Below are 24861 nucleotides of genomic sequence, written 5' to 3' on the forward strand. Positions count from 1 at the left end.
TCCATTTGGGGTGCAGCAAACGGACAGACAGACACGAACCCCGCCCAGGTACGAAGCAACGGCGCTGTTTATTTACAACGGGAGGGGCTGCAGCCCCCCAAAATCCAAAATATTATCCTTCAAACAAAGAGGGGAAAGGAATAAAAGGTGGGAGGGGGGCGCCCCCCAAATTCCAACTGGGGGAGGTTTAGGGGGGGAATCCCCCAAATCACCCCCTTAAACTTCCCCCAAACTGGGGCAGACCCTTCTTGTTTTGGGGGTGCCCCCCTTGCAAAATGATGATCTGAACACCCCCAGAAACTTGGGGGACGCCCCCCCAAAAAAGTGGGGTGCAGGGAACGTTTAGAAAAATAACACACATGAAAAAACTTGTTTCCAAAACCTCAGAGTTTGGGGGGAGGGACCCCCAAATCCCCCTCCCCAATTCAGGGCTTGAGACACCCCAAAACCTCATGAATTGGGGTACAGGACCCCCAAACTTCGTGCCTTGGGGGGGGGTTAAAAAACCCCAAAACCCCTTGAACTTAGTGGGGTCCCCAAAATTTTAACTGGGACCCCAAAACCTCATAACACAGGGCATAGAACCCCAAAACTCTCTTATTTTGGGGTAGGGGACCCCAAAACCTCCTCTCCTAGGGGAGTTTTCCCCAAATCTTACTTGGGGGTGTGGGGCCCCCAAATTCTCCTTTTCTGGGGGGTGGGACACCCCAAAATCTCATGATTTGGGGCAAAGAACACCCCAAAATCCCCCTATTTTAGGGGGAGTCCCCAAAATCTTTTTGTCTGGGGTGAAGGACCCCCAAACCCTCCTTTCCTGGGGCTGGGGGACCCCAAAATGTCATAATTTGGGGTAGGGGACCCCCCAAACTTTCCCTAAGGGGGGGCTCCCCCAATCTTAATTTGGGGTGAGGGAACACTCCCCCCCTCCCAAAATCTTCCCATCTTGGGGGTGAGGGACCCAAAAAACCTCATGATTTGGGGTAAGAGCCCCCCCAAATCCTGTACCCCAAAATGGGACCCCAAAACCCTCCTGTCCTGCAGATGAGGGACCCCAAAACCCCCCCCAAATTTTAATCAGAACGCCAAAACCCCACAACTTATTGGGGAGGGGTAAAAGACCCCCTAAACCTCCCCATTTTTGAGGGAGCTGGACCCAAAATCTCACAATTTCAGGGCTTTTACAAACCCTCACAATTTGGGGAGGGGGGAGGTTCCAAAGCCCCAAAATCTCCAATTTTGGGCACCTTCCAACCCTCAAACCTCACAATTCCAGGGAGAGCCACAACCCCAAAATCTCCAATTTTGAGGGAATCTCACAATTCCAGGGTGACATCCAACCCTCCAAAATTCCCAATTTTGAGAATTGGGGTTGGATCAAACTTCTCATTTTTAGGGAGGAACCTCCAAACCCTCCAACCCCACAACTCCAGGGAAGGTGGCAACCCCAAAATTTCCGATTTTGAGCACAAACCCTGGCAGCAGCGAGGCCGGGGAGCCCCAAAATCCCATTTTTGGGGGGTTTAGGAGTCGCCCGTGGCCCGGGGGGTGGCGGGGGTGGCCCTGCGGGGCCCCTCACGGCATTTTTGGCAATAAAAGACGTCGGGGACGTTGTTTTTCTTCACCTTGGCGCAGGACAGGTGGATCCAGGTGCCGCACTGGCTGCACTCGATCATGGGCCGGCCAGCGAAAGGTTTTTGGCAGTAGCAGGTGATCAAATCCCACGAATCGTCACCTAAAATAACCCCAAAAAAAGATAAAATGTTCAAAAGTTTATAGGCTAAAAATATGGGAAGAAAATGTGGCGAAAACGGAGGAATTTGGGGTTGTGACGACCTAAAAAAGCACTTGGAATGTTATAGGCGTGTTGAAATATCCTGAATTTATGTCTCAAATGAAGCCTGGGATCTGTAAATTTTCTCCAGGATCAATAAAATCCCAAAATTTATGTCCCAAATACCACCTGAGACTCCTCAAACCTCCCCTGAGACCCCCAAAAATTCTCCTAGGACCACCCAAAGCTCACCCCAAAACCTCTCCAGGGGCACCAAATTCCTCTCAAATCCCGAAATTTCCCCCAAAATTCACCCGACTCCACCCTGAGGTCCTTGTCCATGACCTGCGCATCCCTTCCAAGAGCCCCAAAGCCCCCTGAGACCCTCAAACCTCACCCCAAAACTCCTCTAAGACCCCCCCAAAACCCCTCCAGGGACCACAAATTCCTCACAAATCCCTAAATTTCCCCCAAATCCCCCCAAAACTCATCTGACTCCACCATGATGTCCTCAGCCATCACCCTGGCATCCCCTCCAAGAACCCCAAAGCCCCCTGAGACCCTCAAACCTCACCCCAAAACTCCTCTAAGACCCCCCCAAACCCCTCCAGAGACCCCAAGACCCCCCCTAATTTTCCTAAATTCTCCCCAAACTCACCCGACTCCACCATGATGTCCTCAGCTATCACCATGGCATCTCTTCCACGGACCACATACCCCTCTGAGACCCCTACACCTCACCCCAAAACCCCTCCAGGAGCCCCAAAACCCCCAATTTCCCCTCAGTCTCCCCCAATTTCCGTCACTCACCCGACTCCACCATGATGTCCTCGTCCATGACCCACACATCCCCTCTAATGGCCTCAAACTGCCAAATCTCCCCCCAAACCCTTCTAAGACCCCCCAAAACCCCTCCAGGAGCCCCAAAACCCCCAATTTCCCCTCAGTCTCGCCCGTCACTCACCCGACTCCACCATGATGTCCTCGTCCATGACCCGCGCGTCGCTGTCGCTGCCGTCGCCGTCCCTGCTGGTCTCGGTGCTCCCGCCTTCCTTGCCCACCCCCAGCACCGCCCCGGGCCCCCCCAGCACTCCCAGTTTGCCGCCCTCGGGCGGCAGCGGCGGCGGCGGCGGCGGGGACGGCGGCTCCTCCTCGGAATCCGTCTCCTCGCTGGGGGAGCCCCTGCCCAGCACGCCCCTGTCCCCCTTTTTCCAGCGCCGCTTTTTGCTCTTTTTCACCCGCATCCGCGAATTCTCGCGGCCGCTGCGGGAGCCGCCCCCGAGCGCTCCCGGCTCCCCCCCCCGGCGGTTCCGGCGCTCCCGCCGCTTTTGGGGCGGCGGTCCCGCGCTGTTTTGGGGAGGGGGGAGGTCGAACAGGGAGTCCTTGAGGCGCATTTTGTCCAAAATTGCGGATTCCGGGGGGGCCAGGGCGCGTTTCTTGGAGGATTTGGCTTTGCGGACGAAGGTCTCGATGGTTCGCAGGGCGGCCGGGGCCGAGCCCCACGCGTCCCCCCCGGCCGGACGGGGAGAGCTGGGGCCCGATGAGGGCCAGGGGGGGTCCTGGGGGTGCAAAATTGATCGGGGTTACCGAAATCAATCGGGGAACCTCAAATTTACCCCGAAATCCAACTCGGGGTAACCAAAATCCAACCCAGGATGACCGAAATCCAACCTAGGACACTCAAATTTACCCCACACTCTAATCCAGGACCCCCAAATTTAACCCTAAATCCAAATCGAGATGCCCAGAATCCAACTTGGAATGACCAAAATCCAACTCGGGATGCCCAAAATCCAACCTAGGACCCCCAAATTTACCCTAAATCCAATCTGGGATGCCAAAAATCCACCCAGGACCCACAAAATCAAGCCTAGGACACTCAAATTCACCCCAAGTCCAACCCAGGACCTTAAAATCTACTCAGGAACTCCAAAATCAACTCCAGAACTCCCAAATCCAAGCCAGGACACCCAAAATCCACCCAGGACTCTAAAGTTAACTTCAGTACCTGCAAATTCACTCCCAAATCCACCTCAGGATCCCCCAAATCCGCCCAAAAATCCCCCCACACGAGCCCCCGCCTCAACATGACAGCATTGCGCAAGGCACGCCGGGACTTGTAGTCCCCAGGCCAAGCACCGCCTAGAACTCCCAGCATCCCCGCGGCGCACAGAAGGCGTGGCCACGAAAAACGCGCTGCCATTGGTTCCCGATAATGGGCGGGGCTTCCCCTCAGGGAGCTTCCCGCTGTGGGCGTGGCTTAAGGCAGAAAGCTACGCGATTGGCGAAGCTCGATGGAGGGGCGGAGTTTTGCGCGCTGTCAATCACGCGGGGCCGCGCGGGGCACGCCGGGAGCTGCCGGGGCGGCGGCGGGGCCGGGGGGTAACCGTGGGGGGGGAACCAAGGACCGGGGACCCCCCGTTAAAAACCTCCCGCCCCTTTAAATCCCTGTCCGTTGCTTCCCCGCGATCTCCCGGTGCCCCTCCGGTACCTCCCGGTCACTCCCGGTATTCTCCCGGTGGCCCCTCCGGTACCTCGCGCAAGCTTTTTGGGTGCCCTCCCGTTACCCCCGCGATCCCTCCCGGTGCCTCCGCGGCCTTCCCGGTGCTTCCCCGGCCCTCGCGGTGCCTCCCCGGTAACCCCCGGTGTCCTCCCGGTGCCGTCCCCGGTTACCTCGGCGGCCGCCGGGATGTAGCCGGCGTAGGCCAGCACGAAGCTGCAGAACTTATTGAAGTCCTCGATCGTCCTCCGCCGCTTTTCCGGGGGCTGCCGGTACCGGGAACCGAGCGGGGGGGAAAAGGGCTCACCGTGAACACCGGGATCTTCCCGTTAACCGCCACCCCCTCCCCAATGCCCCGGGACCCCTCCCGGTTACACCGGGAGCGGTGAAAGGAGTGACCAGCGGGGGAATCCCCGTCCCCCACCCTCCCGGTGCCCCCCCTCACCTGCGGTTCGGTTTTCAGCGGCCCCAGCGCTTCTGTGGAACGGGAAGGGACGGGGCGGTCACACCGGCACCAGCACCGGAGCCTGCCCGGGATCGGTGCCGGAGCTCCGGAGCCTCCACCTCCCCCCGGTACCGGTTCCAAACTCCTCCACTCCTCTCGGTTCTGCGCCCCCGCTGCTGACGCTCCCTCCGGGCCCGGTACCGGAACTCTGAGCGGTCTAAACACCCCCGGTACCGGCTCCGAACCCCCCCAGTTCCGCCTCCAGCTCCCCTCCGGTACCGACTCCAAACCGCTCCGCTACCGGCGCTCCGAGAGCTCCAAACCCCTCGGTACCGGCTCCAAACCCTCCCCGGTTCAACCTCCAGCTCCCCCCGGTTCCGCCGCTCTCCGCTCCCCCGGTCCCGGCACCGCCACTCCCGGTGTGCCCCCGGCCCCCCCCCTCCTCCATTACCGGGACCCCAACCCCGCCGCTCCCGGCACTTTGGCGGCTCCAACCCCGCGGCTCCGCGACTCCCCCGCGCCCGCCCGGTGCCGCCGCGGTACCTCCGGGCTCGGCCATGGCCGCGGCCCCGCCGGGCCCCCCCCGGTTCCGCGCCCGCTCCGTCCGGTGCCGCCTCGTTCCGCGCCGCCCCCGCCAGGCCCCGCCCCCGCCACAAACCCTGCCCCTTCGTCTCAGCGCGCACGCGCCGGCACCGCCCCCTCCTCTAAACCCCGCCCCTCGTTGGGCGCCACACACCCCGCCACACTCACTTTGCTTTCTACGCATGCGCACCGTGCTAATTATGCAAGCGACGCCTTCTCCGTGATTATTATCCCCGTCGTTCATGTCTCATTATGCTGGCCGCGCCCACATTTAGTTCGATTTTGACTTCTGCGCATGCGGACAACGTTTATTATGCAAATCGAGCTTTCTCCCCGCCCCATTTTGCTTTCTACGCATACGCAGCGTGCTCATTATGCAAACCGCTTCCCCTCCTTCCCCAAAATGGCGCCCTGCCATATCGCGCGGAGCTTATTATGCAAACCACGCCCCGTTCCTGCTTATACTTTGCTTTCCCCGCCCCTTTACACCCATATTTGGCGCCTTACTCACGCGCAACCAGCTCATTATGCAAACCACACCTCTCCGACACCAAATATGGTGTCCCAAGCAGGCGCGCGGAACTCATTATGCAAACCCCGCCCCTCCACACCGCGCACGCACCCTCCCCAAACCACGCCCACTTCCGGTCCAGGCCCTGAGGCGGCTCCGTCGCTTTTATTTGGGAGAGGGGGGGCGGAAAAAAAAGAACCGGGAATGGGGAAAAAACGGGGAAAAAACGGAAAAAGCGGGAGCGGGAAGCACCGGGAGAGCCCCGGGAAGGGCGGGAGGGGCTGGAGCAGGGCGGATTCAGGCCCCGTAGACGCTCTCGTCGCTGTAGGCGATGTAAAGGAAGAAATCCTCCTCGTGGTGTTCCTGAGGGAGGGGGGGAACCGGGAATTCAAGGGTTAAAAACCGGGAATATCAACCCTGAGTTTGGGTTTGGGATCTTCCCCAATCGGGTTTGGGGAGAAGTCACAAAAATTCCCAAATTTTCCCCTCAGGATTCGCCCGGGAATTTTGGGCTCCCCCCCCCGGCCGTGAAGTTTTTGGTCTCTTCCAATTTCTCCCCCATTTCCAAAGTCTTTGGGTTTTTCCTGGATTTTGGGGCTTTTCCCGGATTTTGGGTTTTTTTCCCGGATTTTTAACCCCCCCATCCCAAATTCCTCCCCTGTTCCCAAATTTTCTCCCCCCCTTCCCCCCGAGGATTTTTGGGGCCTTTCCCAGGATTTTTGGGACACCCCTTTACCAAATTTCCTTTTTGCCACCCCAAATCCCAAATTTTCCCTCCCACCCAATCCCAAATATCCCATTTCGGTTCTTCCCAAATTTTTGGGACCATCCCCATTTCTTTATTTTAGGATATTTTGCCCCCCCACTTAAATTTTTTAACCATTTCAAGCTCCTCCCCCATTACTTTTTACTTCCCTTTAACTTTTTCCCTCCAATAGGGAAAAAGAAAAAAAAATGGAAGTTTTTTTTTTGTACCCCCCAAAAAATCCATTTTTTAAATCCCCTTTTTAACCCTCTCCACCACTTTTTCCCCCAGTTTTTGTTGCCATTATCCCTATTTTTTTGGGGGATTTTTTTGGGTGTGCCCGGGGATTTCTGGGGAGGTTTTGGGGAGGTTTGGGGGATTTTTTGGGAAGTTTTTGGGGGTATTTTTGGGGACATTTTGGGGCTGTTTCGGGGAGATCTAAATGGGGACATTTTGGGGATTTTTTGGGAAGTTTTTGGGGGTATTTTTGGGGACATTTTGGGGATTTTTTGGGGACATTTTGGGGTCTTTTCGGGGTGGTTTGGGGGATGGTTTTAGGAGGTTTTGGGGATAGTTTGGGGGATTTTTGGGGACGTTTTGGAAGTGTTTTGGGGAGGTTTTTGGGGAACTTTTGGGATGGTTTTGGGTAAGTTTTGGGGGTGGTTTGAGGAATTTTTGGAGATTTTTTTGGGGAGGTGGTGGGAGATATTTTTGGGATTTTTTGGGAGCGTTTTTGAAATGTTTTGGGGAGATTTGGGGTTTGTTTGGGGGATATTTTGGCGATATTTTTAAGGATATTTTGGGGACAGTTTGGGGAGGTTTTGGGTGTTTTTCGACCTGGTAGAGCTGGCCCATGGTGGCGCTGGTCGGGGGGATGACGTTGTTGACGAAGAAGAACAGAGCGTCCTCAGCCCGCAGGTGGATCCGCTTGCGGATCAGGAAATAGAACTGACCCACTGAAAACATCCAAAAAATATCAAAAATCAACAAAAATTAACCCAAAAATCACCCCAAAAATCAACCCAAAAATTCCCAAATTCTACCCTAAACAACACCCAGAGCGTCCTCAGCCCGCAGGTGGATCTGCTTCCGGATCAGGAAATAGATCTGACCCACTGAAAACATCCAAAACCACCAAAAACTAACCCAAAAATCACTGAAAAACCCCAAAAATCAGCCCAAAAAATCCCAAATTCTACGCTAAACAACACCCAGAGCGTCCTCAGCCCGCAGGTGGATCTGCTTCCGGATCAGGAAATAGATCTGACCCACTGGAAATACCCAAAAATCAGTGAAAGACCCCAAAAGTCAGTGAAATACGGGAAAAGCAGCCCCAAAAACCGGAAAAATCAGCTCAACCTCAGAACCCAGAAAAATCAGTCCAAAACACCAAAAATCAACCCAAAACCACCAAAACCATAAGAAAGCACCCTAGAAAACCCCATAATTAAAAAAAAATTACTGCAAAAACCAAAAAAATTGCCCAAAAAATAATTTGAAATAAAAAACACTTTAGAACCACAAGAAATGGCATGGAAACCCCAAAAATCACCCAAAACCCACCCCAAAGTCATCCCCAAATCACCCCTAAACAGCCCTGAAATGCACGCAAAAAACCCCAAAATTCCACTTTTAAAAACCCCAAAATTCCACCTCCAAAATTCCAGCTATAAATTTCCAAAAATCCACCCAAAAGCCCCAAAATTCCACCAAAAAACCCCCCAGAAAATTTAAAAAAACCTGAAAATTCCCCCCCCCCCAAAAAAAAACCCCAAAAATTCCCAAGACACCCCCAAAAAGTTCCCAAAAACCTACCCAATTATTCCAAAAAGCCGCCCAAATTTCCAAAAAAAACCCCAAAATTCAAAAAAACTCCAAAATTCCCAAATCCCACCTGTGAGGTCGGAGGGCACCAGGTATTTCTTCTTGTCCAGATCCCCAATCCGGGCCTTAGGCGCCTTTTCCACGATCACCTGAGAGGGGAAAAATGGGAATTTGGGGCAAAAAATACCTTAAATTTGGGGGGTACATCCTGGATTTTGGGGAATAAAACTGATTTTTGAGGAAAAATCCACTTAGATTACGGAGGGAAGCTCACAGAGGTCTGGGGATAAAAATTGCTGCACTTTGAAGGAATAAAGATCACGAGAATTTGGGAGAAAAGCCCCTGAATTCGAGGAAAATTATCCTGATTTTAAGGGAAGAAACCCCTAGATTTGGGGAGAAAAATCTTCCCAAGTTTGGGGAAGAAATCCTGCGAATTTTGGGAGAAACGTCCTCAATTTTGGGGGGGAAACCTTCTGGATTTGGGGGAAAATTCCTTAAATTGCAGGAAAACCACCTGAATTGAGGCAAAAATCCCCAAAAATGAGGGAAACGCTGCCGGGGAAAGGATAAGTTTGGGGAATTTGGGGGATTTTGGGGGTGCCAGGGAGCAATTTTTGGGCTGCAGGGGGGATTTTGGGGTTCTGGGATGAATTCTGGGGCTCCTGGGGGGAATTCTGGGTTTCCTGTGGGGAATTTGGGGTTCTTGGAATTTCGGGGTTCCCAGATGGAATTTCATGGTTCCATGAGGGGATTTCGGGGTTCCCGGGGTGAATTTCGGGGTTCCCTGAGGGGATTCCGGGTTCTCGGTGCCCCCGCCGCCCCGGCCCTCACCGGCACTCGGTCCGGGTACTTTTTGCGGATCTTCTCTCCCTCGCAGCGACGCTTCTCGAACGGATGCTCCTCCTTGTACAGGAACTTCATGGCCGGGCCGGGCCGGGGGCCGGGGCCTGCTCGGGGCCGGGCCGGGACCGGGACCGGGACCGGGCCTGTACCGGAGCGTCGGGAGCGCGCAGGGATACGGGCCCGCCCCCGCCGCGCCTGCGGCGTACGGTGCGCAAACTGCGTAAGGAGCGCCTGTTGATTGTCATGGAGCGGCGCTGCGCAAACGGCGTAAGGGAACGGGGAGTGCCCTGAGCGCTGCGTAAATGGCGTAAGGAAATTGGCCGTTCCCTCAGCGCTACGCAAATGGCGTGATGTAACGGGGAGCGCCCTCAGCGCTGCGTAAATGGCGTAAGGGCCTCGCCCTCAGAGGTACGGCTCGTTCCAGTTTCTCCCAGTTCACCCCAGTTCGTCCCAGTTTCGTCCTGTCACCTCCCAGTGCCTTCCTAACGCTTCCCAGGCCTTTCCCAGTTCAGCCCAGTTCCTTCCCAGTGCCACGCCGGTGCCCACGGCGCTACGCGGATGGCGTAAGGGCCTTGCCCTCAGCCCTACGCAAACTTCGTACGGTTCAGCTCAGTTACTTCCCAGTCCCTTCCTAAGGCCTCCCGGAGCTCCCCCAGCTCCTCCCAGTGCCGGTAACGGGGGAGGGGTCCCGGTAATAGGGAGGGGTCCCGGTTAACGAGGAGGGGTCCCAGTAACCCGGGCGGTCCCGGTAAGGCCCCGGGCGGAGGCGCGGAAGGATCCGGGCGGTGCTGCGGCCCTCATGTGACTGACGTCATGTGACTGACGTCACCCTGCGGGGAGGGTCACGTGGCGGGCGGGAATAAACATGGAACACGTGATTTAAGTGGGGCGTGGCCAACGCGGATTGGACGGAACCATTGGGGGAGGAATTGGAGGGAGTCTGGGCGAGTACCATTCCCATTTTTGGGGGTCCAAATCCCATTTTTTGGGGGTATCCCAGTCGCATTTTTGGGTGGATCCCACTTGCATTTCCGGGGGGGTCTCAGTCCCATTTTGGGGGAATCCCAATCCCATTTTGGGGGTGTCCCAGTCCCACTTTGGGGTGGATCCCGGTCCCATTTTTTTGGGGGTCTCGGTCCCATTTTTGCGGAGGCCCAAGTCACATTTTTTGGGGGGGTCTCTATCCCATTTGTGGGGATTTCAGTCCCATTTTAGGGGGGTCCCATTCCCCTTTTTGGGTGGATCCCATTCCCCTTTTGGGAGCTCCCATTCCCCATTTTGGGTGGATCCCATTCCCCATTTTGGGGGCTCCCATTCCCCTTTTTGGGGGCTCCCATTCCCCATTTTGGGGGCTCCCATTCCCCATTTTGGAGGGATCCCATTCCCCATTTTGGGGGAATCCCATTCCCCATTTTGGGGGCTCCCACTCCCCATTTTGGGGGGTCCCATTCCCCATTTTGGGGGCTCCCATTCCCCATTTTGGAGGGATCCCACTCCCCATTTTGGGGGGTCCCATTCCCCTTTTCGGACCGCTCTCCCCCACGATCGCCCTTCCAGCTGCATCTCTCTTTAATAGTGCACAGAACCACGTTACAAAACCCCCCCGTCCCCACGCCCCCCCCCCAAACTGGGGCCCCCCCGGAGCCCGCGGGGACGAAGGCAATTCTGGTAATAACGGGGGGCAAAGGGGGGGAGGGAGATGAGGCACAGAGGGCCTGGGGGGGTCCCAGGAAAGGGTCCTTTGGTGGCCCCCCCCCCAAAATCCCAGAGGAGATCCCCCCTCCCCTGTCACACCCCCCCTGCCCGTATTGGGCCCCCCCCCCCCTCTCCGGCACCCCCCCGCCCCCCCAGGCCGCACTGCGGACCCCCTGCCCGGCGCCCCCCGCTCGATGCACCCCCATAAATACCCCCCCATAAATACATTGCAAAGCAGTTACAGCACCCTCCCCTTTTCGGGGTGAACCCCCCCCTTTGCAGGGCCCCCTCGGCTCCCGGGGCGGGGGGGGGGGGGGGGGGGGCTGCCCCCCGATTTTGGGGCTCGATCCCCCCCCTTTGCTATGGGGTGGGGGAGGGGGGTTTAATCTTTGCCCCACTTTTTGGGGTCACTCCTTTTTAGGGGGGGGGTCTCCATCCTCCCCCCGTTGCCTTCGGAGTGCCCCCCCCCCCCCCGTTATTTCCGCGGGGAGGGGGTCTCCATATCCCATAAATACCCCCCCGCTCCTCCCCTAACCCGGCCCAGCCGTGTCGCCCCCCCCCTCCCGTTCCCTACTCGAGGACCCCCCCCCATGTTTACGCTGCCCCACGGGAGATTTCGGGGAGGGGGCGGGCCGGGCCGTGGGGTGCTCCAGGCACCCCGCGGCGGGCGGGGGGCTCAGATGGCGGTGTCCCAGAGCACGGCGTGCGGCCGCCGGGCCGGGGGCGTCCCCGGGGGGGGCGGGGGCGGCGGGGGGGGCGGGGCGCGGCCGTCGGCGCCGCGGGGGGGCGCGGGCAGGGGGGGGGGGCGCGCTCTCCTGGCGGCACGGCCCCGCGCGCTCCCGCTCCCGCTCCCGCTCGCGCTCGCGCCCGCCGCGCGCCTTGATCTCGGTGCACACGCAGCGCTTGCGCTCGATCACCTCCTGCAGCTGCCCGTCCCGGGGCCACCGGGCCGCGCCGGGCACCGAGCCGGGCACCGAGCCGGGCACCGAGCCGGGCACCGAGCCGGGCACCGAGCCGGGCACGCCGGGCGCGGGCACGGGCGGGCCCCCGGAGAGCGGCCGCGACGGGGGCGGCGCGCCCCGCGGCAACGGGGACGGCGCGCCCGCCTGGCGGACCCCCGAGGTGGAGGCGGAGCGGCCCAGGCGGGGACCCCCGGGGAGCTCTGCGCGAGGGGAGGGGGCGTCAGCGCCGCGCCCCCTGCCCGGCCCTCGGTGTCACCCCCTGTCCCTCGGCGCCCCCTCCCCGCTGGGTCCCCCCGTCCTGTCCTCACCCGGGCCTCAGTTTTCCCACAGGTGTGTCCCCCCCCATTCCCAGGTGTGTCCCCCATTCCAAGGTGTGTCCCCCCCGTTCCCAGGTGTGTCCCCCCCCCATTCCCAGGTGTGTCCCCCCCCCGTTCCCAGGTGTGTCCCCCCCGTTCCCAGGTGTGTCCCCCGTTCCCAGGTGTGTCCCCCCCATTCCCAGGTGTGTCCCCCATTCCCAGGTGTGTCCCCCCCCCATTCCCAGGTGTGTCCCCCCCGTTCCCAGGTGTATCCCCCCCGTTCCCAGGTGTGTCCCCCCCCCATTCCCAGGTGTGTCCCCCCCGTTCCCAGGTGTGTCCCCCCCGTTCCCAGGTGTGTCCCCCCCATTCCCAGGTGTGTCCCCCCCCATTCCCAGGTGTGTCCCCCCCCCATTCCCAGGTGTGTCCCCCCCGTTCCCAGGTGTGTCCCCCGTTCCCAGGTGTATCCCCCCCGTTCCCAGGTGTATCCCCCCCGTTCCCAGGTGTGTCCCCCCCGTTCCCAGGTGTGTCCCCCCCGTTCCCAGGTGTGTCCCCCCCCCATTCCCAGGTGTGTCCCCCCCCCATTCCCAGGTGTGTCCCCCCCGTTCCCAGGTGTGTCCCCCATTCCCAGGTGTGTCCCCCCCCCATTCCCAGGTGTGTCCCCCCCGTTCCCAGGTGTGTCCCAGGTGTGTCCCGCACGTACCCGAGGCTCTCCCGCAGGCGGGGAAGGTCTGGCACGGCACGGGGGGTCCGGGCCGCCCCCGGGGCCCCTCCGCCCTCACCGGGATCCCCGAGGGGGGCGGGGCCGACCCTGACCCCGCCCCCGCCCGCTCCTCCCGGGGGGGCTCCGGCGCCTCTGCCAAAGAGGGGGGGAAGGGGAGGGTCAGTCCCGCCCACGGGGCGTGGCCCCGCGGCGAGCCCCGCCCACCCAGGCTGTCACTCACTCTCGGTCTCCTTCCCGCGCCGGGCGGAGGCTCCGCCCCCCCGGCGAAGGGGCGGCTCCTCCTCCCGGGCGAGGGCGGGGCCTGACGAGGCCACGCCCCCGCGCAGGCTTTCGTAGGCGGGCGGGCGTTTCCCCGGGGGCGGAGCTTCGGCGGAGGGTGGGAGGGGCAGCGGGCCGAGCCCCGCCCCCCCGCGCTCGCGCCCCGCCCCTCCCGGCGCGTGGTGCGGGGGGAGGGGCGTGGAGTGGCTGCGCGCGCGGGCGGGGGGCGGGGCCTCGCGGCGCGAGGGGAGGGGCAGGCGCGAGGCGCCCTCGGGGGGCGGGGCCAGCGGGGGTGGGCGGGGCGGCAGCAGGTTGGGGAAAGGAGGCGGGATGGGGGCGGGCCCGGAGAAAGGGGCGTGGCCGACGAAAGGGGCGCGGCCGGCGTGCGGGGCGTGTCCGGAGAAAGGGGCGTGCCCCGCGTAAGGGGCGTGGCCGGAGTGCAGCGCGGGGCCGCCGAAAGGGGCGTGGGGCGCGGCGTGCGGGGCGTGTCCGTGGAAGGGGGCGTGTCCCGCGAAAGGGGCGTGTCCCGGGGCCGGCCCCTCCCCCGCGGGCAGGGGGCAGCTCATCTCCTCGTAGATGGCCTCGGGCTCCTCGGCGGGCGGCGCCGCCCCCGCGCCCCCCCGGGCGTCCCCCACCATCTCGATGTACACGGGCTCCTCCTGCTCGGCCGGGGCCGCGCCCGCCGACAGCCGCGTCTGCGGGCTGCGCGACGGCTTCAGGGGCGGCGTCTGCCGCACGCAGCCCCCCCGGGGGGCACCTGGCACGGCCACGGCGTCAGCGGCTGCCACCCCCGCCCCGAATGCCTCACGTCGCCTCCGCGCCCCCCAAACCTGCCCGGGACCCCTCCCCATATCCCCTGTGTCCCCTCTGTGCCACCTAAAAATCCCCAGGACCCCCTCCCCACATCCCCTGTGTCCCACCTGTGCCACGCAAACCTGCCCAGGACCCCCTCCCCAAATCCCCTGTGTCCCACCTGTGCCACCCAAACCTGCCCAGGACCCCCTCCCCACATCCCCTGTGTCCCACCTGTGCCACACAAACCTGCCCAGGATCCCCTCCCCAAATTCCCTGTGTCCCCTCTGTGCCACCGGACCCCCTTGTACACCCCCTCCCCATATTCCCCTCCGCACCCCCCAAACCTGCCCAGGACCCCCTCCCCAAATTCCCCTCCGTGTCCCCCAAACCTTCCCAGGACCCCCTCCCTGCCCTCCCCGCCGCCCCCAGCCCCAATTCCCTCACTCACCCCCTCTCTTGGCGGGCGGCGCCTCGAGGCCCCGGCCCTCGTGGGGCCCGGCGCGGGGTCCCGGGGGGCGCAGGGGGGGCGCGCCCGGCTCGGGGAGCCCCACGGCGTGGCAGGACAGCGAGCGGGGCGCCATGCCGGGGGCGCAGGGCCGGGGGCCGCGCTCCTGCGGCGCCGGCAGCGTCAGGAACCCCACGCGCAGGGGGCGCCGCAGGGACCCCCCCCTCCCGCGCCTTGGGAGCCCTGCCGAGGGGGGGGGACACGGGGAGGGGGCGTCAGGGGCACCCCGGAACGGCTGGGGGTGCCCCGAAACCCCCCAGAGACTGCGTGTGCGTGTGCGGGGGGGGATTGGGGTCCCAGTCCCCTTTTTGGGGGGTCCCATTCCCCTTTTTGGGTGACCCCATTCCCATTTTTTGGGGGGTTCCATTCCAACTTTGGAAGGGGTTCCCGGTTCATTTGGGGATTTTTGGGGAATTCTGAGGGGCTCAGTGACCTCCCAGGGGGGTCCTGAGGGATCCCAGGGTCCCCCAAGAGTGGGCCTGGGGCTCCAAGACTCCCCTCAGGGTGGTCCCAGGGGGGGCTTAGGGATCCCAGGGTCCCCTCAGAGTGCTCCACGGCCATCAATGTCCTCCCAGGGGTGGTCCTGGGGCTCCCAGTGTCCCTTGAGTGGTGCCAGGGTGGTCCTGGGACCCCCGGCGTCCCATGAGGGTGGTCCCAGGGGTTCCCATCGTCCCCCAAGGGTGGTCCTGGGGCTCCCATTGTCCCCATGAGGGCGGTCCCAGGGGTTCCCATCGTCCCCCAAGGGTGGTCCTGGGGCTCCCAGTGTCCCCATGAGGGCGGTCCCAGGGGTGCTGCCTTTCCCCCAAGGCAGCCCTGGGGTGTTCCAGTGTGCCCCCCGGGGTGTCCCCACGTCCCCGCCGTGTCCCCCCGCGTCCCTGACCCCTTCCTGGGCTCCTCCTCGCGGGGGCGCCACTCGTTGCGGCCCTTGCGCTGCAGGAGGCTCATGGCGGCCGCGGGGGGGCGCTCCTCGCCCAGGCGCAGCAGGGCGGCGGCGGCGGCGGCGGCGAGCTCCGACCGCGGGGGGGCGCTCATGGCTGGGGGGCTGCGGGGCGGGGCTTCAGCGCGGGGCCCGCCCCCCGGGCTCGGACCGGGCCCCGCCCACTGCCGGGGTCCTCCCATGACCCCCTCCCAACACCCCCAGGACCCCTCCCCAAACCCTCCAGCGGCACCAGGACCCCCTCCCCAAATCCCTCAGCCCACCAAGATCCCCCTCCCCAGACGCACAAACGCCCCGGCCTCCTCAGGACCCCCTCCCCAAACCCCTCAGGATCCCCAGGACCCCCTCCCCACTCCCCTCAGGACCCCCCTCCAAGCCCGGGGTACCGGCGCCCCCAAAGCCCGAGACCCCCTTGGAGCTCAGCCCCCAAAGTCCCAGACCCCCAACCCAAATCCTGAAGACCCCCCCCCCACCCGGGGCCCGGGTCCCTCTGCCCTCCCCTCCCCCCTATGGGACCCCCGCCCGCCGGGTCCCCCAACCCCACCCCGACCCCTCCTCCCTGACACCGGGGTACCCGCACGCCCGCGGGCCCCCGGCCCCTCCTCGGTGATACCGGGCTACCCCGAACCCCCCCACGCCCGCGGACCCCCGGCCCCTCCGCTCCCACCGGCGCTGGGGACCCTCCCCAGCTCCCCCCACCCCTCACGACCGCTCCAATCACCCCAACCCGGGGGTCTCCCCTCGCCCCCCGCCCCACCCGGCCCCCGGGGTTCCTCAGTCCCCCCGTCCCCGTACCCCCCCCGTTACCTGTCGCTCTCTCCGGGATCCCACGGTTGTGGGGGGGGGGGAATCCACCGCCGCACCCCCCCCCCCACCGCCGGCAGCACGGCCGGGCCCGGGGGGGGCCGGGGGCTCACGGGGGGCGTTGGCCCATGGCGGGGGGGGTCTAGCGGCCTGCGGGGGAGGGGCAGCGGGCGGTCACCGGGCGCGGGAGGGGCTCCGGGCCCACCCCCACCCCTCCCCTCCGCCCTCACCGGCCGCTCCCGCCTCCCGCTCGCGCCGCTCCATTGGCGCTGACGCAGCGTCCGGGACGCGCCGCCGCCGCGAGGGCGCCCCCTGGCGGCGCGGAGGACCCGCGGCGCGGCGGGGGGTCACGTGGTGCGAGGGCGCGTCCTGATATGGGCGGGGCTTGCCGTGAATGGGGCGTGGCTCGGGGAGGGGCGCGCCTGGCAGCACGGCCTTAAAGCGAAACATCACTTCCGGTTCCCACTTCCGGGTGCTGCCGCCGCCGCCGCCGCCGCCGCCGCCGGTAACGGCTCCGGGCCGGCCCCGCCATGTTCCTCCTCCTCCTCCCGCCGCCGCCGCCCCCATGAGCCGCAAGAAGAGCGGCTTCGCCATCACCAGCGTCCGCGGCGGCAGCGGCAGCGCGGCCGGCGATGCCTCGGGCGCCGCCGCCGGTTCCGCGCCTTCCTCGTCCGGCAGCCCCAGCGGGTCCCGGTTCCGCCTCGTTCGTTTGCTGTCGCCGGGGGAGGTGCTGCGGCGGGGCCGGTGGCTGTGCCGCGATTTCTACGAGCGGGACGCGTCCCCGCGGGGCGGCGGCGGCGTTGGCGGCGGGAGGGTCCCGGTGTCGCTGGACGCCCCCCGGGCCGTGCCCGCCCCCCACCAGCCCCGCTCCCTCGGGGCCTTCGCGCAGCTCGTGCAGCAGGTGAGGTGGGCGGGGTCTCCGTGGGGGGTGGGGCTGCGGTAACCACGCCCCCAACCCCCCTTTGTTTGTTTACAGGCGCTGCCCCCCAAACCCCCCTCGCCACGCCCAGGGGGCGGGGCCGAGCTCAGCGCGCGCCTGGGATTGGCTGGCGAGGAGAGCGAGGACGAGGGGTAAGGGCGGAACTTCCGGGTGCTCACCTTCCGGTATGGGCGGGGCGTGGGGAGGGGGCGGGGCGTGGCAGGTGAGAGGGAGGGGCGCGAGTTCCCCTCCCCCACCCCCCCCAAAAAAAGGGGAAGGGAAAAAAAAAGGGGGGAGGGGGGGGCGTGAGCTGTGCCCTTCCCCCACACCCACGGTGTCCATCTGTCCGTCCCTGTCTGTGTGTCTGTCCATCCGTCCGTCTGACTCTGGCCTCGTCCCCAGCGCCGGCAGCGGCGTCACCGCCATCGACAACAAGATCGAGAGAGCCATGGTGAGAAAATGGCGGGGAGGGTCCTGGAAGGGACGCAATGGGGGGAGATCGGGGTCCTGGAAGGGAGATGAGAGAGGGGATGTGGGTCCTGCAAGGGAAGAGTTGGGGGTCTGGGGGTCCTGGAAGGGAGATGAGAGAGGGGATGTGGGTCCTGGAAGGAAGGGGATTGGGGTCCTGGAAGGGAAGAGTTGGGGGTCTGGGGGTCCTGGAAGGGAGATGTGAGGGGGGATGGAGGTCCCGAAAGGGAGGAGTCGGACGGTTTGGTCACCTGGGAAGGAAGTGTGAGGGGGTTCCGGGTCCTGGAAGGGAGGAGTTTGGGGGTCTCTGACGGTGCCCCCCAGGACCTGGTGAAGTCGCACCTGCTGCTGGCCGTGCGGGAGGAGGTGGAGGCGCTGCGGGAGCAGATCCGGGAGCTGAGCGAGCGGCGGGCGGCGCTGGAGAGGGAGAACCGCCTGCTCCGAGCCCTGGCCACGCCGCAGCAGCTGGCCCGCCTGCCCCCGGGGCCGCCCGCGGGGCCGCCCTGAGCCCGGCGGATCCCGGGGAGGGGTCCCGGGGGGTCCCGGGAGGTTTTTGGGCAGTCCCGGGGAGGGGCCAGCGCTCGCTGCTCCGCTGCTGCTTCGCTGCGAGGAAGGCACAGAGCACAGCGAGCTCCGCCGTCCTTTCTGCGCGATTTGGGGGCCTTTTTTAATAAAGTCGCGATTTTTACAGCACGGGGGACGCGCCGTGGTCATTTTGGGGTATAATCGAGTGAATTGGGGCGGGCGGCCGAGGCGGGGCTCGAACCCGCGGCCTCCGGGACACGGGAGGAGCGGGCGGCCATCTTGGGAAGGGCGTGACCCCCGGGCGCCGCCATCTTGGGGAGGTCAGGGAGGCGCAGCCGTCTTGGAGCGGTCGCCGTTAGGAGGGGGCGTGGCCACCGACGGAAACAGGGCGTGGCTCCGCCGCCATGAGGCCGCGCGCGCTCCCGCCGCCGCCGCCCGGGGGGATCCTGAGGCGGGGGGGGCGCGGGGGGGGCCACCGGCAGGTGGGGGAGGGGGAACGGGACGGTCCCGGAACACCGGGGGAGGGGGAGGGATGTGGCGGGAGGGACCGGGACACCCCCAACCGGCGGGGGGGGCCTCGGGGACCCCAGTTCTCCCCTCGCGCCGTTCCAGGTGCGGTTCGCGCCCATCCCGGCCGAGGACGATGATGATGAGGAGGAGGATGAGGAGGATGAAGCAGCCGGGGCTCCGTTCCTGGCCACGCCCACCCCGCACAGCACCCGCGCCGGTCCCGGTGGGGCCGCCCCGGTTCCGTTCGACGCGCCCCGAGCGGCGGCCGCGCTCCTGGGCAGCTCGTGGGCGGCGCGCTCGGCGCTGGGCGGGGCGGCGGCCGCCGGTAACCGCGGGGCGGGGGATTAACGGGGGGGGACCGGGGGGGGTCACCGGTGAGCGCCGGTTTAACCGGAACCCCCCCCCCGGTTCCAGCCATGAACGTGCCGCCGGCCCAGCGCCTGTTCCGCGGCCTCGTCAGCCTGGCCGTGCCGCCGCCGGTACCGGGGCCGCGCAGGGGGGTCCCGCCCGCGCCCCCCCCGCAGGTGAGACCCCGCCCCGGAATTACCGGACCCCCCCGGTACCGGCGGGTCCCCACCGTGTCCTTTGCCCCCCCCAGGTACCGGGGCCGTGCCTCGCCGTGCTGGCGGGGGGCGTGGCCAGCACCGGGGGGGAGGGGCCGTGCCTTCCCCCCCCCCGCGCCCCCCGAGCCCCCCCGGGCCCGCCCGCGCCCCCCCGGAGCCGCCTTCGCCATGTACCGGAAACGGCTGCAGTGGGGAGGGGGATAACGGGGAGAGACCCCCCCCCCCCTCCAAATTCCCACATTTCACCCCAAAAAAACCCTTTTTATCCCCCAAAAAAACCCATTTTTTTCCCCCTCCAAATTCCCTTTTTCCACCCCAAATCCCCCTTTCCTCTCCTCCCAAATCCCCCTTTTCTCACCCAAATTCCTCTTTCTTACCCCCAAATCCCCTTTTTTCCCCCAAAAATCCCTATTTCCCCTCCTCAAATCCCTTTTTCCCCCCAGAATAATAAATTTTTTATTTTTGATGGTCTGTGTGTCCACGTGACCCCACCAAATCCCCCTTTCCCACTTCTCAATCCCCCTTTTTCTATCCCAAAATCCCTTTTTTTCACCCAAAATTCCCCTTTTCCCACCCCCCAAAAAAAAATTTTGTTATTTTTAAGGTTTTTGTGACCCCTTTTCCCCCCAAAATCCCTTTTTTCCCCCCAAAATAACAAACCCGTTAATTTTGAAGTTCCCCGTGGCCCCGCCCCCACTGTGCTGACCAATCACCTCCTTTATCCGAGGCCCCGCCCAAAGAAAGACCCCGCGCCCAGCGCTGACCAATCACCTCCTTTATTCGGGGCCCCGCCCCCCGCTCGGAGCAAACCACGGCAAACGCCCGGGGGGGGGAGGGGGGAGGGAACACCCCAAAATGCGGGGGGAGGGGGGGGCGCGCGGCCCCTCCCCCCGTTTGGCAGCCGGGGGGGGGAGGGGAGCAGCCCCCCCGCCCCTCCCCCACCCGGGGGGGCTCAGGGGGCGTGGCCTCGGCCCTTGTGGAACAGGTAAATCGGCCGCTGGAAACCTGGGGGGGCGAGAGGGAAAATTGGGGAGGGGGCACAGAACTCACAGCCCCCCCTCACACTGGGACCCCAAAATAATCTTAAAACAGAGTAAAAAAACTAAAAGCCCCAAAAAAAACCAAGTAAAAAAATTCCTAAATATACCGTAAAAAATTGTAAAAGCGCTCCATAAACATCTTACTTTAAAAAAAACCCTAAAAACCCCCTAAAAATTTAAATAAACCCTAAAAATCCTCAAAGAACCTTTAAAAAACCCATAAATATACCTTAAAAAGTCCTAAAACAGCTCTGCAAACGTCCTTTAAAATTAAAACCCAAAACCCTAAAATCCCCAAAGAACAAAGTCCTTCACTTACCCTCAACAGTCCTAAAAAAAACCCTAAAAATTTTTAAACAGTCCTAAAAATGCCCAATTCAAAAAAAAAAAGGAGTTTTTAATACTTAATATATTATTATAATAAGTGTTATTATTATAATAGTATTATTAAGTACCATTATAATTATATGTAATTATACATATTATATTGATTATACATATTATATTAATGTTATATATTACATTAACTATATAATTATTGTAATAAGTATTATTATAATTGTATTATAATACTAATTATATTAAAATAATTAAAAATTTTAATTAAAATTTTAATACTTAATAACTGTTAAATAATACAAATTCTAAGTAATACTTAATAGACTCTTAATATTATGCTATATATAATACATATATAATATATAAAATTGCATATATGTACATGTATGTAATATACATATTTTATAAAATATATCTGCTTTATTTTATATATAATAAATATGCTTTATGATATATATATTATATATAACATAATGCAAAATAACAATAATATATATATACATCCTTAATAATAATATACTTTTAATAATAACTAATGTATCCTTAATAACACCCTTAATAATAGCTAAGATACCCCTAAAAAAACCCTTTAAAAGCCCAGAAAATGCCCTAAAAAATTCCAATAATTTGGAAAATCCCTAAAAAAACTCCAAAAATCCCTAAAAATCCCCTATAATTCAGAAAATCCCCAAAAAATCATTAAAAAAACCCCCAAATGCCGTTTTTTACGGCTGTTTTGCGGCGGGGGGCTGGGGGATTTGGGGGGATTTGGGGGCATTTTGGGGTGCCCACCTTTGGAGCTGTGCTGGGGCGTGCCCAGCAGCTCGCAGCGCTCGAACCCCACCTCAGGTGAGGTCAGGTACGCCGGGAACTGCTCGGGACGCAGCCGGATGCGCTGGTAGTTGCGGTACGTCGTCTCCTGGGGGGAAAGCGGGTGAGAAAAACACCAAACGTAGAGAGATTCACCCCCAAAAATAAATATATCCCACCCTGGAAAACACACATCGTCTCCTGGGGGGCAAGAAGGGGTCAGCAACACCCAAAAACCAGAGATTCAGCCCCAAAAATAGAGATATCCCACCCTGAATAACCCACGTTGTCTCCTGGGGGGGAAAAGGGGAGAGAAAAACCCAAAAACCAGAGATTCAGCCCCAAAAACAGAGGTACCGCACCCCAAATAATCTACATTGTCTCCTGTGGGGCAAAAAGGGGTCGGGAACCCCCCCGGGACCCCCAAAACCCAGAGATTCGCCCCCAGTCCTGCCTCACTAAGGGCACAGATCCCCCCAGACCCATTTACAGCCCCCAATAACTCCCCCAGACCCCTTTTGGACCCCTCAGTGACCCCCCAAGCCCCTCAGTGACCCCCCCAGGACCCCCCCAGACCCCCCAAACCCCTCAGTGCCCCCCCCAAGCCCCTCAGTGACCCCCCCAGGACGCCCCCAAAGCCCTCAGTGACCCCCCAGCGACGCCCCCAGACCCTTTTATAACCACTCAAGCCCCTCAGTGACCCCCCCCAAGCCCCTCAGTGACCCCCCAAGCCCCTCAGTGACCACCCCAGGACCCCCCCAGACCCCCCAAGCCCCTCAGTGCCCACCCCAGGACGCCCCCAAAGCCCTCAGTGGCCCCCCAGCGACGCCCCCAGACTCACGGTGAGCCCCTTGCGCTTGCGGTACGACTCCCAGGGCTGCGGCTCGAGCAGCAGCAGCCCCCCGGGCCGCAGGTGCCTGAAGGCCCTCCTGAAGAGCCTCTTGAGCCCCTCGTCGCCCCAGTTGAGCTGCACCCACTTGGTCAGCGACAGCAGCAGCACCACGTCGAACTCGGGGCGCTGCGCCCCGACAGCCTCCTCCCGCTCGGGGACGTAGTTACCCTGGGGGGACAGGGTTTGGGGGGCGCTGAGGGGCTTGGGGGGCTGCAGATGGCATCTGAGCAGAGCGGGGGGCACGCACTGAGCCCACCTGAATGATTCTGGGGCACCCGTGGAAGGGTTTTAGGCTGGGGGACACACACTGAACCCCCTGAAGGGATTTGAGGGGTGGGGGGCACACGCTGCACCCCACTGAAGGGTTTGGGGTATGCCCAGCGAGGGATTTTAGGGGGTGGAGGGCGCACACTGACTCCCCAAAAAGGGTTTGAGGTACCCAAGATCACCTAAAATCCCCCTAAAACTGCTCTCAACCCATCCAGCCCTGTTACACGCGCCGAGACCGCCTAAAACCCACCCAAAACTCAGCCCAACGCCCCAAAACTCAGCCCTACACCCCAAAACTCAGCCCGACATCCCCAAACCCACCCAAAACTCAGCCCTACACCCCAAAACCCACCCAAAACTCAGTCCGACACTCCCAAAACTCAGCCCTACACCCCAATCCCCGCGCCCCTCGCTCTCTCACCGTGACGAACACCACGTTGTGCGGGAAGTCGGCGGCGCCGGGCCCGTCGGGCGGCAGCTGCGGGGCGGCGATGGGGCCGCGGCTGGCGCAGAGCGCGGCCGGGAATCCCTTCCTGGGCGCCCCCGCGGCCTCGCCGTCCGCGCCCAGCCCCTCGGACAGGTAGTGGCGGATGTTCTGGCGCGCCGAGCGGATCAGCCGCCCGTCAATGTCCAGCCCCACCACCCTGGCGGGCGCCCAGCGCTTGGCGATGCTCAGCGTCAGGTGCCCCACGTTGCAGCCCACGTCCAGCACCTCCTTGCCCGCGAACCACTCGGGCCGCAGCGCCCGCAGCCGCGCGTCCTCCACGTCGGGGTTGCGGTACCCGTAGTACTTGCAATAATTCCCGTACTGGAACTTGCGCACCTGGTGCCGCGGCCGCTGCGCCGCCTTGCCGGGGGGTTTCGGCTTCTCGGTGGTGGTGCTGCCGGCGGCGGGAGGAGGAGGAGGAGGGCGAGGCCCCTCGGATTTGCTGCAAGTCCGTCGGCGCTTGCGGTGCCGGCCGGGGGCGGGCAGGGCGGCGGGGCACGGCGGGGCGGTGGCGGCGGCGGAGGGTTCGGCGGGCCGAGCGGGCTCCTCGCCGGCGGTCGCGGCGGCGGCGGCGCTGGCGGCGGTGCTGGCCCGCTGCTGGCCGCGGTGCCGGTGCCGGCGGCGGGCGCTCTTGGCGGGCGAGGCCAGGCGCAGCCCCTCACCGGGCGCGTTCAGGCTCAGCGGGTCCGTGATGTCCCGCGGCACCAGGATCTCCACGGGGTCGCGGCCGCGCTGCGGGAGCGGCGAGGACTGCGGGGTGCGGGCGTTCAGGGCGCGGCTGACCTCCTCGTCCAGCAGGCTGTTGAGGTTGAGCGGGTCGAAGATGTTCCCGCCGAGCAGGAACTCTGAGGGCAGCACCGGGCCGCACTCCGAGGCCGCGCGGCGCCGCCGCTTCCACGCCGGCTGCTTCGCCCCGCAGCTGCTGCGCCGCTTCCCGCCGCCGCCGCCCGCGGCGCGGAGGCCATTGCGGGGCCGCGGCGGCTCGGGGGGCTCGCTCGGGGCCGCGGCGGGGGCGGGAGGAGGCGGCGGCGGCGGCGGCACCAGGAAGGCCTCAGGCGCCGCCGCCATGGCGGCCCGGCCCGCGCCTGCGCGCTGCGCCGCGCCGCCCCCGCGCATGCGCCGGCGGAGGGGGGAGCGGGGGAGCCGCGCGCGCGGGGCGTCCGCGTCCGCCGCCTCCCGCCCGCGATGGCAGCGCCGCGGCGGCCCGCCGGGGCTTATATAGGCGAAGGGCGGGGCTCAGCGCGGGAACGCCCACTAAAAGGGGAGGGGCGGCGAGGCTCGGCCAATAGGAGAGGCGGCGGGGCGCGCGGAGGCCAATCACGAGAGTCAGCGCGCGGGGAGAGGGGGCCTCGGTAGTGTGTGGTGTCCGAGGGGAGTGCCTGCGCGGAGAGCGCGGGAGAACGGCGGCTGGGAGGAAGGGCAGGAGGCACCGGGGGGATCCCGGTGAAGGCCTGAGAGACGCGCGAAGCGCACGGAGGAGAACGGCGGGCGGCCGGAAGGCGCAGCAGGCGCGGTAAGGCCGCCCTGCGTGGGGGCCTCGCCGCGCGCGCGGAGGCTGCCGGCAGTTGGAGTCCGTGAGGGAGCCGCGCGTGCGCACTGCGGACGCCTTTTCCCCCGCACACAGTCCCCCGTTTTCCCCCCCCGTCCCCGTTCCAGCGCCGGTCTCTCCTTCGGCCGAGTACTCACGTCACCGTTCCGGCTCGTGACGTCACCGAACCGGCTCTCTCTCCTCCTACCCCCCCCTCCCCGCCCCACCCGCCCGGTAACGGAGCTCACGGGGCGCGTGGGGCTCTCGCGAGAACGGCGCGCGCAGTTCTCGCCGCGGCCGCAGGGGGGCGGTG

The 24861-nt window shown here is 63.0% G+C and overlaps 7 protein-coding genes and 1 long non-coding RNA gene across 10 annotated transcripts; 3 read left to right on the forward strand and 5 right to left on the reverse strand.

Moving 5' to 3' along the window:
* Positions 1-49: 49 nt before the first annotated feature.
* PHF23 (PHD finger protein 23) lies at positions 50-5714 on the reverse strand. 2 transcript variants are annotated; one of them, XM_059490616.1, is made up of 5 exons: positions 5467-5714; positions 4717-4748; positions 4445-4537; positions 2736-3330; positions 50-1732 (listed from the first exon to the last, which is right to left on the reverse strand). In XM_059490616.1, the coding sequence occupies exons 1-5, from the start codon at positions 5540-5542 to the stop codon at positions 1521-1523; spliced, it is 1008 nt and encodes a 335-aa protein (XP_059346599.1). In that variant the 5' UTR covers positions 5543-5714; the 3' UTR covers positions 50-1520. The 2 variants fall into 2 exon arrangements, with proteins under 2 accessions (XP_059346599.1, XP_059346600.1); XM_059490617.1 differs by lacking the exon at positions 5467-5714 and adding an exon at positions 5260-5336.
* A 232-nt stretch (positions 5715-5946) lies between these two features.
* Positions 5947-10011, reverse strand: GABARAP (GABA type A receptor-associated protein). The gene is made up of 4 exons (XM_059490623.1): positions 9213-10011; positions 8449-8527; positions 7392-7510; positions 5947-6172 (listed from the first exon to the last, which is right to left on the reverse strand). Exons 1-4 carry the CDS (start codon positions 9300-9302, stop codon positions 6107-6109), a joined length of 354 nt encoding a protein of 117 aa, XP_059346606.1. The 5' UTR covers positions 9303-10011; the 3' UTR covers positions 5947-6106.
* Positions 7139-8352, forward strand: LOC132085253 (uncharacterized). The gene is made up of 2 exons (XR_009420177.1): positions 7139-7631; positions 7788-8352. It is a non-coding gene; the product is annotated as an uncharacterized LOC132085253 (long non-coding RNA).
* Positions 10012-11157: 1146 nt separating the features above from the next.
* LOC132085233 (basic proline-rich protein-like) lies at positions 11158-15486 on the reverse strand. Its single transcript, XM_059490599.1, has 6 exons — positions 15337-15486; positions 14400-14639; positions 13119-13913; positions 12878-13030; positions 11683-12081; positions 11158-11279 (listed from the first exon to the last, which is right to left on the reverse strand). The coding sequence occupies exons 2-6, from the start codon at positions 14530-14532 to the stop codon at positions 11158-11160; spliced, it is 1602 nt and encodes a 533-aa protein (XP_059346582.1). The 5' UTR covers positions 14533-14639; positions 15337-15486.
* LOC132085250 (collagen alpha-1(XVII) chain-like) lies at positions 14451-16440 on the reverse strand. Its single transcript, XM_059490620.1, has 2 exons — positions 16201-16440; positions 14451-15498 (listed from the first exon to the last, which is right to left on the reverse strand). The coding sequence occupies exon 2, from the start codon at positions 15486-15488 to the stop codon at positions 14580-14582; it is 909 nt and encodes a 302-aa protein (XP_059346603.1). The 5' UTR covers positions 15489-15498; positions 16201-16440; the 3' UTR covers positions 14451-14579.
* A 136-nt stretch (positions 16441-16576) lies between these two features.
* TSC22D4 (TSC22 domain family member 4) lies at positions 16577-18277 on the forward strand. The gene is made up of 4 exons (XM_059490621.1): positions 16577-17098; positions 17174-17268; positions 17519-17567; positions 17909-18277. The coding sequence occupies exons 1-4, from the start codon at positions 16592-16594 to the stop codon at positions 18089-18091; spliced, it is 834 nt and encodes a 277-aa protein (XP_059346604.1). The 5' UTR covers positions 16577-16591; the 3' UTR covers positions 18092-18277.
* Position 18278: 1 nt separating this feature from the next.
* Positions 18279-19972, forward strand: LOC132085249 (uncharacterized). 2 transcript variants are annotated; one of them, XM_059490618.1, is made up of 4 exons: positions 18279-18591; positions 18722-18944; positions 19034-19143; positions 19218-19972. In XM_059490618.1, exons 1-4 carry the CDS (start codon positions 18514-18516, stop codon positions 19794-19796), a joined length of 990 nt encoding a protein of 329 aa, XP_059346601.1. In that variant the 5' UTR covers positions 18279-18513; the 3' UTR covers positions 19797-19972. The 2 variants fall into 2 exon arrangements, with proteins under 2 accessions (XP_059346601.1, XP_059346602.1); XM_059490619.1 differs by having other exon boundaries at positions 18294-18591; positions 19034-19646.
* Positions 19943-24136, reverse strand: MEPCE (methylphosphate capping enzyme). Its single transcript, XM_059490615.1, has 4 exons — positions 22955-24136; positions 22213-22431; positions 21354-21480; positions 19943-20187 (listed from the first exon to the last, which is right to left on the reverse strand). Exons 1-4 carry the CDS (start codon positions 24134-24136, stop codon positions 20135-20137), a joined length of 1581 nt encoding a protein of 526 aa, XP_059346598.1. The 3' UTR covers positions 19943-20134.
* Positions 24137-24861: the final 725 nt, after the last annotated feature.

Source organism: Ammospiza nelsoni, chromosome 29 (genome assembly GCF_027579445.1).
Source record: "Ammospiza nelsoni isolate bAmmNel1 chromosome 29, bAmmNel1.pri, whole genome shotgun sequence".
Classification (NCBI taxonomy): Eukaryota; Metazoa; Chordata; class Aves; order Passeriformes; family Passerellidae; genus Ammospiza; species Ammospiza nelsoni.